The sequence below is a fragment of the Sinocyclocheilus rhinocerous genome, unplaced genomic scaffold (assembly GCF_001515625.1).
Source record: "Sinocyclocheilus rhinocerous isolate Xijiao unplaced genomic scaffold, SAMN03320098_v1.1 scaffold877, whole genome shotgun sequence".
Lineage (NCBI taxonomy): Eukaryota > Metazoa > Chordata > Actinopteri > Cypriniformes > Cyprinidae > Sinocyclocheilus > Sinocyclocheilus rhinocerous.
Window position 1 is genome coordinate 199,094 of NW_015662177.1, and position 13,921 is coordinate 213,014.

The 13,921-nt window shown below is 35.5% G+C and overlaps 1 protein-coding gene and 1 pseudogene across 2 annotated transcripts; one reads left to right on the forward strand and one right to left on the reverse strand.

Annotated features, from left to right (window-relative positions):
* Positions 1-3,727: 3,727 nt before the first annotated feature.
* LOC107727933 (glycerophosphodiester phosphodiesterase domain-containing protein 1) lies at positions 3,728-9,057 on the reverse strand. Of its 2 annotated transcripts, XM_016537980.1 has the most exons (11): positions 8,982-9,057; positions 8,577-8,900; positions 8,066-8,108; positions 7,663-7,798; positions 7,483-7,528; positions 6,645-6,766; positions 6,418-6,507; positions 6,182-6,315; positions 5,904-5,963; positions 5,618-5,669; positions 3,728-5,438 (listed from the first exon to the last, which is right to left on the reverse strand). In XM_016537980.1, exons 2-11 carry the CDS (start codon positions 8,710-8,712, stop codon positions 5,310-5,312), a joined length of 948 nt encoding a protein of 315 aa, XP_016393466.1. In that variant the 5' UTR covers positions 8,713-8,900; positions 8,982-9,057; the 3' UTR covers positions 3,728-5,309. The 2 variants fall into 2 exon arrangements, with proteins under 2 accessions (XP_016393466.1, XP_016393465.1); XM_016537979.1 differs by having other exon boundaries at positions 8,577-9,057.
* A 2,884-nt stretch (positions 9,058-11,941) lies between these two features.
* Positions 11,942-13,921, forward strand: part of LOC107727901 (transmembrane protein 120A-like) — a 6,092-nt pseudogene continuing 4,112 nt past the window's right edge.

Sequence of the window (13,921 nt, forward strand, 5' to 3'; positions counted from 1 at the left end):
AGTACCTTTAATTTTGTTAATTTGCCCCTTACTGTCTCCTGCTAAGTGCTCTGATGCATGTTTTGTGACAGAGGGGCTGTAGCACTCATCACTTTGGGGCCTGTGCAACATAAGGACCTTCCTTATGTAACCGAAACAGCACTGATGGGGATAACAGCAGCTATAGAAAAAAGGGGAAAATGTGTGTCCTTGTGCGGCATCCCATCCTTCACTGGCTATCCACCCTCTAGCGTCTTATTTAACAGTCTTTTTTGTGATGCATTACCTGTAATTACTTTGAGTCAGGATTTCTAATCTGCATCTCTGAGATGATACTTTTATAATTTTGGGAAATGGTGTAATACGATGTTACGTCATAGCAAAATGATTAAACATCCCTTATAATTTCCTGAGTGGGTCATGAAAATTAAAATGTTCTGCTTTTTGTGATTATCCATTTCTGAGGGCTTGTATTTGCATTCATAAATGCAGTTTATTATGCATGGAGTGTCACAGTATAGTACAGTAGCTCAAGACCATGCAGGAAATACTATTGAAAAACGTAATCTCTGCAGACCGGATTGAATTTGACAGCATTTCAGAAATGACTCGTCAGCATTTAAGCTCTCCGAATTCGATGGTGTAAGAGTGAAAGAGCTTGTTGAATATAAAACAGTTATCAATTCGTATTATTGTTTTATGTAATAACTCACTGTTTGAGTGCTGTGCTGTACTAAACCTCATGTACTGCCAGCAGACAGTATGTGGGACTGGATTTCAGCCACACTGCACTACTGGCACTGTTTCCTCATGGCAGCCCAAGCATGCTTTCAAATTTGACCCCTGAGAACAGAACCATAAACAGCATTTTAAATTAATTTTTTGAGCCAATTACAACATTCTACAGCAAATCAACACTAAAAATAACTCAACCAACTACACAATGCTGCAGTATAACTGTCATCAAGTACTATTAATTCAAACCCATCAATGCTGTCTAGTTAGGGATCTTACTAGGTTTTGAAACAGACAATATAATATAAGTCCTTTATAGCCAAAAATCCATAAAAAGTGTAAAATCTGTGTGGTCATGAAGTGTAATCTTATAGTGGTGTGGGTCTGAGCAATAATCAATTCTGTTAATACTGAATATTCTATTGAAATTTGACTTTAAAAATGCTTTACATGAATATATAAAATTTGTGCATAAAAATTGTATTCAGTTCTATTAAATTATCTTATTTATGCTGAATATTCTATAACATTTTATTACATATTCTCATATTCATATTCTAAATATAGAATACTCCACGAAATATTCTAAGTATTGAATGTTGATAATAAATTCATAATGACATTCTGTAATATATATATATATACGAGGTCTGTAATCAAATCCAATACTGCAATGTTTATCTCGCGGAGAACTCAGACATGACGCAGACTGGATAAAGTGCACACTAATGCTGCTCTAAATGCAGAAATGTCTTAATTTATGACTGATAACACTTACATGTCATGCAAACAGAGCGATTAAGGAGATGACTGTCAGAAATGATCCATGTGCCACTGCTGTTGCTGCAGTGATGCTGATGCTGATGCTGCTGGTGGAAGTGACAGCGGAGGTGTTAGATAAACAAGCATCAGCAGCACCACTGCGGACCTGCAGCACATCACTCCATCCAGCATCTCCAGTACAACTATAATGCAACACTGTCATCATGACCTGATGCTCTCACACAGCTCACTGCCGATAGCAGTTCTCACAATTTACATAACGCAGGTGACTGTAGCAAACTTTCATATTTGACCACTCGTTAAAAATGTCTAGCTTTTACCTTTGAAAAGGAGAAATCGAGGTTGTGAGATAGTGGTGCGTGCTCCTCTTCCGTGAAAGTCAAGCAGGATTCACGGTAAACTTTGCGTGTGCATTCCGATCGTGACAAATTCGTCTCCTGCTTCTCTCGCGGTCAGTGTGGACGTGGTGCATGTAAACCAAGTTTTGTCTGGGCACGATCTCACTGTACATCACCTACAACGCGAATGACAACTGTTTCCACCAATCACTGAAAGGCAAACGCATAGCAACACTACGTTGATGGGTCAGAACGTGAAAAAAACAACCAATCATAATTTAGGCTGGTATATAACCTGCAGAGCTAACTGAGTTTAGGCAGAACTTACCGTCCAAAAAAAGAAAAACGTTCTGTATTTATTTTACTTTGGGGTTGAAGGTACAATCTACTTCGTTGTGTTCATTCTGTGATGAAATTGTTTTAAGGTCCTACCAAATATGTAGCCTAAGTATATTCTTTAGCTTTTTAAACAACATCTTGAAGTTCTTCAACACTAAACTCATTAGGAAATAGCAAGAAGGCATATATAATCGATGGCAAGTAATTAAATGTAAGGTTGAAGACTATTTCATGTTCCATACATTATTTATATTATGTTATGTGGTAGTATAGCCCATGTGTATAATGATATACGTTCACAAACAGTGCTTATATTTCATACATGTCTGATTGGTTAGAGCAGTAATCTTCACTATTTTTTTCACGAGAGCAGCACTTATAGGACAAAGTTAATAGGAGAGCCACTTTTACTGCAAAGTATCAAAAGTTACATCCAGTCATAGCATATCTGCTTCTCAATCTGTCATCCCTGAACATACAATATGCAATGCAATACAAAGTTTTGTTTTTTTTAAAGTTATTTTTTAAAGTTATTTGCTTCTACATTAGCCCATCATGTATCAAACCATCCAAGAGCACATTCGACGTTAAGAGCTGGAAAGATAGCCAAAACAACTCATGGACATTAGGGCAGAGCAAGTTTAAATATCTTTCTAGTCTATATTTCCATCTTGTAATTCCGCTGTTGGGTATTTTTAAACATAAATTATTTGTAATAGAGCAGACACTGACTGTTGTTCGTGTATTTATGTTCTCATTTAGCAAGACAGCAGATGCTGAAAACACTGCGTGCTTCAGTAGGCTATGTGTGTAGTAAACGAAACCGCGAGTCTGTGCCATTCATTCATAAAGAGACACGGCAGGATTCTTTAAATGGGATTTTTGCAGCTTAATATTTACAGATACCAGTAAATATTGCGATTTGATTTAAGTGTAATGACCTACTTTTGATTTATTTGCCCAAACTTTGACAAATTCCGTGACATTCCGCATTATACAGTTTTTAAGACTGGATTCCGCGAGTCCGTTCGCGTTTTCCGCATCGCAGAAATCATAGGGCCATAATTATAATGGGTTCTATTGTCTTTTGTCGCGTCGCACCACGACGCTCGCGTCCGGTGTGTTTTTTTTTTAAATGGCTTAGTTATAGCCCTGCTTGTTTTTAATGTTTTTATTAAATATCTGTATTGATCATATCATCGCATTATTTACTGCCATCTGCCAGGCGAGCCACAAATTAAAGCTTGGCGAGCCGCGCAATGAGTAACACTGGGTTAGAGCAAGTTTTAGTTATTATCATAGAGCGCCCCCTTCTGGCCAATGCGTTTTGTTTCCCAGTTAATGTCACTTTCATGTACCGGGGTTGATTTTTAAAGTAACAAATGTGTGTCCACTTTTAAACTATGGCAATTTGTAAAGTGTGCTTGAAGAGATATTATAAAAGTCCACAGGCCCAAAAGAGTTTTGTGGGGTTTTTAATTGCTTTGATAGCCCATAAAACACAACGGTAAAACATAGTCTGTTTAAATTCATTTATAATATTTTTTTGGCAGTTTATTCACAAATACAAACAGAAATGTGCTGCTGATACCAAATATCCTCTATAATAACTAATCTTTGAATTACAGTACTATCATTTACATTTAAAACTGTGCACTGAATTCATACACAACCAATGAAAGTAGCTTGGAGAAAATACGAACCAGAAAATTAAACACAGCACAAAGCTAAGAGTTACTGTATCCATATACACTTCACAAAAGGGGGGGAAACATCTGAACTCCACAAATGCTTGATTATCCAAAGTCTTATGATCACTTCTATTCAGGAGTGAGTTACTGTCATGCCAATTTTGAATGCATTCTGTTTTTCATAGGAATTCCTTAAAAGAGTGAGAAAATTTTTCTGTTTACCTTTCCCTTTCAATACAGCAAAACTGTAAAACCACCAATATTTTTAAGTTAACATCTTTTCCTGTTATTGCAAAAGTACATTCAAAAGTCACATGACCACTATATACTACACTTGTTTGTGACCCAGTTACACTCCAGCACAACTTCTTTCATCAGTGTATAATATACACAACCAGTCAAAAGCTTGGACACACTTGACTGACATTGTTTTTCATGATCACAAAACCTTTTGACCTAAAGGCTATTGCTTGAATACTTAAAATTGGTTTTAAAGATTAATAAAAAGTTTCCCTATGCATAATATTGTTCACTAATTTGACCTATATGTATTTTATTATTATATATGGATGAGTTGGAGCAGATATTAAAGGAAACGCAGAAATAGGTTTTGAAGCAGCTCAAATATGAGTTTTCACTTGTATAAGATGTTTTTTAATGGTACATAACTACCATACTTCCATTGGTGTTTTATGTTATAGTCTTGATTGTTATGTTGACATAGTAATAATGAAGATTGAGTTGGTGTGTCAAAACGTCTGACTGGTATATTAAACTACACTTAACAGTTCAAGCAACAGTGAGGCATCTTTTAAGCCACAACTTATCTCAAAATTGACAATCTCTTATTGACAAAAGAAACAAATGTACAAAAACAAAATATACACATGACAGTAAACATAAAAATATCTAATACCTTCTAATTATTGGTCTCTCAACAATTCCACAGTACACCCCCCTGAAACTAGTATTTATTTTTAGTGTCTTGGAAAAACTTAAGTGGCTTCGGTCTCGTCATTTCGACAGTTAACTCTTTAGTGAGTTCAGTGTTATTGCAGAAACTGATGCACTGTAATAAAACAATCAACTGCAAGTCAATGATACAATGAACGTGCCTTTAGAGTAAAAGTCACAGAAATGTCATGACCATCATGACATCACCCCTACATGATTGATATTTCATCATAACCTCAGCTTCTTATGAATCCTCCAGCTTTTTGTGGATAGTGTATTGCTATGAACTTGAAGCTACAGAAGGATTTCAAGACATCCTGTATCCTCTAAAATGGCTCTGATGCTGATTGCAGATGAATGCAAAACTGATAGCTGCCACACCTACTCTCATAGACATAAACATCAAAGAATGTTGGGTAATTAAAAGGCCCATTTAGAGGCCAAAGATCAGTGGAATAGCTAATTGATCGTTTACTTTGGCCGACAAGTCTTATTTAGTGTAGCTGTTTTTCTCCATGAACTCCTTTAGCTTGGTGGGATAGTCTGTCATAATCCCTGTAGCCCCAAGGTCAAAGGCACGCTTGAAGTCCTCCTCGTCGTTCAACACCCAGACATACACCTGCGGTTTGAAGGGAAAAAACAAAGACCAGTAGAAAAGTCCCATGATGACATTCCAGTCAAGAGCGAAATTCCATTCAAAGCTCCTGCCATCTGCTCATGCACATCATAGCACTCAAAGCAATGCTTACCCATCAAGTACATGTGGTGTATGACCTAAATCTCATTTGGAGTACTCACTTGTATACCTCTGCTTGTCAGATGATCGAATAATGCTTTTCTCATGAGGAGCCTGAAAATACATCCATATTATCATTCCTGCAGATTTACGACTCTAGTAAGTATTAGAATAACATGGGCTAAGCTTAAGCCTTTTAATGCTTGTAATTACTTTCATCACTAAGGCCAGAATGTGCAAAATCGCTAAAGCAGGCAGTTAACTGCTTTCCCATAAGAAACACATAAAGTGTGTTAAGTAAATATTTCGGTAAAAGGTTTATTGAGGCCAGATTGCACATAAACTTACGTGTCTGCCAGCCATCTTATGAAACGCTGACTCCGTTTCTGATGCTCAGGATCTTTGAGTCTGCAAGAGACAAAATCTTTATCACTTTTCAGATTTTCAACTACATCTTTAGAGAAAATGTCTAGCAGAGCACTTGTTCTGTGAGCATACAAAGTTCATCTGCTGAGTCTGAATCTACAAAGGACCAAATCTAAAGTTTTTGTTGTTTTTTTTAAATACTGGAAGAAGAAAAAAATATAGGAGCATGTATGTGTGACTAAAATGCATATGTTCCTCACTTGGAAATGATTGAAGGCATGGGAATCTCCAGGAACTGTTCCTTAAGCGGGACGAAGGGCAGGAGGCCTGTGTAGAAAAGACCAAGCAACAGCAGCACTCTGTGCAAACTGAAAAAGACTGGGATTTGAGGGTTCTACAAAACAAATAGAAAAACTTCAGACATTGACATTTTGCATACTTCGGACAATTTATTGTTCAATTATGTTGTTTACTAATAACCAGTGTTATTAACCACCTCTTTGTAACATTTCTTAATGATTTTGTTGCTGGAGTTTCCCCAGACGGTCAGATGTTCCCTGTTGTATTGGACAACCAGCTCGGACACCTGACAGAAAAAAGGTAAAACTCTATTTTGCATCTGTTGAACTCGTCTCACCAACCTGATTCATTTTAGTGGTGACATGCACAGACAGAGGATTCGAGGAAAAGAAATATGAGCAGGACAGCAGGGCCCCTACAAACCTTCTTGATGAGAATGTCATTGTTGACCTTGATGTCGATGTTTACAGGGGTGTTTGGGAAGGATTCAAACACGTCTCTTAGCAGAGGGATGCGTTTGTCATCTCCTCCTTCACAGTAGCACTCTGAAACACATCAGGAATAATTTAATAGTTGGACATACATGTCTTAGTTACCATTAAATGTATACAAATCATATTTGAAACATGTATACAGAGGCTGAAAAAACAAGTGGGCATCTGTTTTGGATTTCAATTGAGTAAAAAGATGAACTGAAATTTGATTGAAAAGATGAACTGAAAAGTTGAATAAATGAATTTCATAATAGAAGTGCATGCTATAATGGGGCATGCACTTCTGTACAAAGGCATTCACAAGATCAATGTTACATTTGATTAGTGACAAAAAATAGCTCAGAAACATTTTTTTCTTATTCATTTGACATTATGGCATTTACATATAACTTTTTTTTTTTTTTTTTTAAATACTACAACTTACTTTCCAGGATTCAATTACACTATATATAAAAAAAATAAATTAATTAAAAAAATTAAAAAATTTTTAAATAAAAATGATTAGAGTACATTTTACAAGAAAATACTATTTCAGTATTTCTACTTAAAATGTAATGATTAATTCAATTTGTTATTTCTTTGTAATTATTCATCAAACTTACTAGCAATTTATGAAGCCATTTTTTTCAGTGTAGATTTTCAGTCTCAGACTTTTAATGTAGTAGTTTTTTACTTCTCTGTAGCATATTAGCAACGCTACAGGCACAGTGGCTTGATTATACCTTAAATCAAATTTGATTTGAACATTACCTGGACTGAACACTCACCTCGTTTGAAAGTCACCCCAAGCTTACAAAGGTAAGGTGGAAGATCCTAAGAAGACAAACACACAAACACTTTCAGAATACAGCATATACTTACATAAGAGTTTTAGCCCTACTATGAATTAGTCAAGGCTTGAAACATTTGGACTGTGAATACAGGATGTTTGAAGTTTCTCCACTCACAGCGTAAGCCACATCAGAAATGTACGCGTTAATGCCAGTCGACCGCTTCAGGTTGGAATCGTGCAACACCACCACCTGCTCATCCTTGGTCAAATGACAGTCCAGTTCCAACATGTCAGTGCCCAGTTGAACAGCGCTGAGGAAGAAGAGGATGTACATCAGATGAGTTAAGGAAGCATCTGTCCATAAATCATGTAGATTTTCATCCAGAGCCTCGTCAAATGTAAAATTTTGTCATCAACTGATAATGCCACTTGGATGAATGATGAAACATTTAGAGAAGCACTTCAGATGCTTCAGAATTCGTCAAGATCAAGTATACAAAGTTAACTAAGCATGTTACTAACTAAGCACTCATCAATGCAAATCCAAGCAATAAACAGCGGCCCATTTAGAAACTCACTGCCTGAAGGCTGCCATTGTGTTCTCCAAGTTCTCACCAGCTCCTGGAGATGAAGAAAAACAGTAAGAACCAGGACAAAATGCATTTTATAGCAATGCTTGGTATTTGCTTTTGGTAGTCAACTAACTACTTCAGGTGGTGTTTATGTTAAGACTGTATGTAGCTTCTACAGTATTCTAGGGTTCACAGTCCACACTCCAGTGTGTAGTCAATAAAGTCAATGATGAACCCTCTGAACCAACACTGGCCCAAAATGAAGGGATTATGAAATATGACCTAAAGATAAAAACAGGCTTTTCATTATATAAAAGACAAAAATGTTCTAAGTGGATGACTTCAGGCTACAGTCAGCAATTTATGAATGTAACCCTGTAAGAGACACTCACTGACTGCGTTTCTGAGCTTCCTATAAGTCAGCATTTTGTACATCACAACTCACTAGGTTTTTATTGGACTGCAAGGAAAAACAGTGACTGGTAAATGACTCGTGAAAGCAGCGTTGGTCACTCACCGCCGCGGTGTGAGATGTGTCTGCTCCGGAAGGCTTCTTTCTTTCGCCGGTGCAGCAGTGACGGATATTTAAGCAAAAATGCCGAGGTGAGCACATATCCGGTAACCGTGGATATAACATAAACCGCGGCGCTCATTTTGACTTTTATCAGACGGACAAACAAGTCAGTCCTGTAAAGCCACGTATATAACTACAACTCATTGAAAAGTGACGTGAAACGCGACAGTCTCTGCAGAAGTCAACACACCGGCCGGTATCATCCAGCACCGCTGGCCAGCCGCCGCTGCCGCACTGTAACAGCGATCAGAAGACAGCCGAGTGAAGCTTTAAGGCAAGAACATGCAGTTGTCAGTCAGATTAGATCCTCCTTTATTTGCATCGTCATGCATTTCTCTGTAAACCCACCCATGGGCTTGCAGTCCAATGTTACTTGTCAGGCCACCCCCCTGCGCAGTTTACATATTGCTCGGGTCAATAATAATACTACAGTCGCAGGAACGCGCATGCGCACTACAAGCGTTTGATGACGCGAGTGAACGCAAGAGGATGCTCATGGACAAATATTAAATATCTGAAGTCCTTCATGTCAAAACCATTACGCTTTAAAGGGGTCATATGATGCGATTTCAAGTTTTCCTTTCTCTTTGGAGTGTTATAAGCTCTTGGTGCATAAAGAAGATCTGTAAAGTTGCAAAGTCTCAAATCCAAAGAGATATTCTTTATAAAAGTTAAGAGTCAGCCACGCCCCCCTAAAACGACTCGTTCTAACACGCCCCAACATATCTACGTCACTATCTGGAAATATTAGCATAATGCCGCCCAAATGTTTTATTCGCCCAGATGGTGTGTGTTTCAGTGTGAAAGCAAAAGCACTTTATTTAAAATAGCATCATATGACCCCTTTAAACAAACAAATTTCTTTTACAACAAATGGCCAGTGAAAGAAGGTGATTAAAGGGATAGTTCACCCAAAAATGAAAATTATGTTATCATTACCTTACGAAAATTAACCATGGTTTACTACAAAAAAAAAAAAAAAACATAAACCATGGTAACTATAAATTAACCATGGTTTTGCTACACTAACCATAGTTTAACAATGGAATTTGTAGTAAAAATGTGGTTATACAAATGGTAATCAATACGCCAAAAAAAAACACAGTTACTACATTTTTACTATAATAAAACCATACTTGCATAGTTGCTCCAAACCTCTAGGAGATTATTTCTTCTGCTGAACACAAAAGAAGATATTTTGAAGATTGTTTGTAAGTAAACAGTTGATGGTAGCCATTGACTTATGAATGGAAGAAAAATATTATGGAAGTCAATGGCTACCGTCAACTGTTTGCTTTCTTCCACAAAAGATCATTTGAAACAATCTTCAAATGATCTTTTGTGTTCAACAGAAAAGGGAAAGTCATTTGGAACAACTTGAGGTTGAGTAATTGATGACAATTTTCATTTTTGGGTGAACTATGCCTTTAAATAATATATATATATATATATATATATATATAATCTTTTCATGTCACACACACATATATAATGTAAGTATATATATCACCTTTATGGTTTATGTGATTATGTCTCTAATATTTTAAAAACTTTAAAAACGTATCTATTTAGATGTGCAATGAAATGTCTGTAATAAACACAATTCAACTTTTCCCCCCATAGGTCAGAATTCACAGTGTAAAGTGCAAGCAACCAAGTGTGTCAAAGGTCAGTCAAGTTGGTCTGTCAAAGTTCACTACAAAGTTCAAGCCTATATTGCAATCGCTAAGAAATCCGATATATGACAAAGATTGTCAATTGAAATGCTTCTAAACTGAAGCTCTCTTTAAATACGGCATAGAAATCAGCATTTAAGACATTGCTGTGTTTCCATCACAGCTGGTTTTTAGTGAATTTGCCTAGTAATATAAGAAAGAGGAGCCTGGTTAGTTAAACTGAGTAGCTGTAACTGATAAAGTTCTACATGTCGACAGCTCTTGCAACAGCCCTTCAAGAATGGAAGACTCAAGAGAAAGAACTGCAGCAGCTTCAGGTAGTAAATTATCTTTCTTAATTTATCCTTAATGTCCATATAACACAATAGACCTTCACTAAATAAAGCATTTCTGTGTCCAGGAGACCCAACGGCTTTATCTGCAGAAGTTAGAGGAAATCTCCAAACTTCAAAAGAGCTTTGCTGCCTCCATAGCTCGACAGAAAAAGAATTTAAAGGAGAATTCAAAGGCTTTGAATAAGTAAATAAAATGTGTTTTTATTTGGTAATTTCTTTCTTTATTAACTGTTATGCTGAAGCTTTACTGACTATGATTATGTGCTCATTAATGTGCATGTTCTGCTCCCAATCAAAGATTTAATAAAGGACTGTGTCAGGATCATGGACTGTCTGTGTCATGTTTTGCCCCTGTTTCTGTTCCCTTATTTGGTCATGTTCCTGTCCTCGTTTTGTTAATTAGTTTGATTAGTCATCCCATACACCTGTGTTTCCCCAATCATCCCCTGTATTTTAGTCCTAGTCTGTGCAGTCTGTCTCTGTTGGTTCTACTTGTTATGTTCATGTGTTTCCTGCCGTTCCCAGTGTTGGATGTACCATGTGTTTCTTGGATTAAAGACTGTTTTCAGAAGATGTAGATTGTGTATATATATATTGTTATTTTTGCTTATCTTTTCAAGATTTTAATTCAGTCTTGTCCTTGGGAGTGTGAATGTCAACCTTCCAATCAAAGAGGCCAAGTAAGCACCAAAAAAGTCATATTTAAATACTGTGTATACAGTAGATTTTTTTAAAACTTTATACTAATATTATGCACACACGCATGCACGCACGTGCACTTTAAAAAAAAAAATTTTTTTTTTTTTAAATGATGCAAATATCTCCAAGGATACATTTATTTTTCATAAAACATTAAGGCTTGTTGTTGTGTGTACAGTAGATTTGTAACTTAATGTTAACTTTATGCACACACACACACATTTTTTTCAAAATATCTCCATAAAGATATAATATTTTTCATAAGACATTAAGGCTTGTTTTCAGAGAATATATCTGGAGTTTTCTTGCACCATTGGCGAATAGGTTTGTTTACAATTTAAGAATAAGTACATTTATCATTTGAAAAAAAAAAAAAGATTTATTTAAACTAATTTACAACAAGATAGGATAACGACAATCATCCCCTGTATTTTAGTCCTAGTCTGTGCAGTCTGTCTCTGTCGGTTTTACTTGTTATGTTCATGTGTTTCCTGCCGTTCCCAGTGTTGGATGTACCATGTGTTTCTTGGATTAAAGTGTTTCGTTTATTCCTCGTCTCCATCGTTCCTCGCTATCACAGATTGTGACTGACTGACAGAAGAGAAGAATGAGGTTAAGAAGGCCAAAGATCACATCCAAAATAGGCTGAGCCTAATCTTTCAAATGGAAGCACTTCTTCCGAAGAAAAACGGGTACTGAAAGATAATGCAAAAACATTGTTTCAACTAAGCTTTGTTATCAGAAGATGTAGATTGTGTATATATATTGTTATTTTTGCTTATCTTTTCAAGATTTTAATTCAGTCTTGTCCTTGGGAGTGTGAATGTCAACCTTCCAATCAAAGAGGCCAAGTAAGCACCAAAAAAGTCATATTTAAATACTGTGTATACAGTAGATTTTTTTTTAACTTTATGCTAATATTATGCACACACGCATGCACGCACGTGCACTTTAAAAAAAAAAATTTTTTTTTTAAATGATGCAAATATCTCCAAGGATACATTTATTTTTCATAAAACATTAAGGCTTGTTGTTGTGTGTACAGTAGATTTGTAACTTAATGTTAACTTTATGCACACACACACACATTTTTTTCAAAATATCTCCATAAAGATATAATATTTTTCATAAGACATTAAGGCTTGTTTTCAGAGAATATATCTGGAGTTTTCTTGCACCATTGGCGAATAGGTTTGTTTACAATTTAAGAATAAGTACATTTATCATTTGAAAAAAAAAAAAAGATTTATTTAAACTAATTTACAACAAAATAGAATAACTAATTTACATTTATTTAAACCTTGAATAAATAAACAAATAAATACAATTGACTTCAATTTATTGCTTTTGTTTATAACTGTAAATGTTTTATTGTAGAGCTGAATACAAAGATGAGTATAAAGGTTCAAGCTGTATGTGACCGTGACTTTGTTCCTGCTGACTTTTGCATGTCGCTTCTTCATCCGCTACAAGTAAGAGTGAGTTCACACAGGTCTAGCTGACAAGCTTTCCCTCACATCACATTTCATAGCTGCCTTTGTGTGTCTGTAGAGTTGTGGATGCGCTTACCTTCCTGTTGGTTTGGTACTATTGCACACTGACGATTCATGAAAGCATTCTCATCAGCAATGGATCCAGGTCAGAAACTATCAGATGAAACTAAGATTTTCAGGTTTGAAGATTTGACGTTGCTGCTGTCATAATAGAAATGTTTGATTAGTAATGGGTTTAATAAGCTGTCTCAAGGCCCTTCTCTTTTTGGCTTGTGCTATTATGTACTAACCTTTTTTTTAAAATAAATATTATTATTATTATTATTATTATTATTATTTTTTTTTTTTTTTTTAGGATTATTATTATTATTATTATTATTATTATTATTATTATTATTATTATTATTATTATTATTATTATTATTATTTTTTTTTTTAAGGATTAAAGGCTGGTGGGTGTTCCATCACTACATTTCCACCTTTCTGTCTGGAGTCATGCTAACCTAGTGAGTCATTTCAAACTGTTCATTTCAGACCAGTTACTGTACCTACTCAAGTTTGGCCTTAAAATCAACATTAATTGTCACTCAGATGCTATTTTTGTAGTGTGATGCACCTTTGACTCAAACTGCGTTGTAAGGTGTGTATCAGCTGGATCATGTAATTTGGGCTTTCTCATACTATCCAAAGTGTTTCCACAGCCAAAGTGACACCATGGAAAAGGACAGATATTATTAAGAGGAAGAGCAAGTTATTACATCTTGATTAAATTTAACTAAAACAACACATCCGTTTTGTTATTGGTAACTAAACTATAACCAAAAGTAAAACTATTAAAAATCTGTAATAGTAATGAAGCTGAAAATAAAATATTAATATTAGATGAAAACTAAGGCTACTATACAATTAGAAAAGTTGAAGTAATACAATTACTAAAATTAAAATAAAGCTAAATAGAAATGGGGAAAAAAAACTACAATTGACAAAAGCACAACTAAATCCTTAAATTAAAATTAGGTAAGTTAAAATAATAATAAATAACATTTAAACCTGTGAACCATTTAAAAGGAGTCTAAGAACTATAG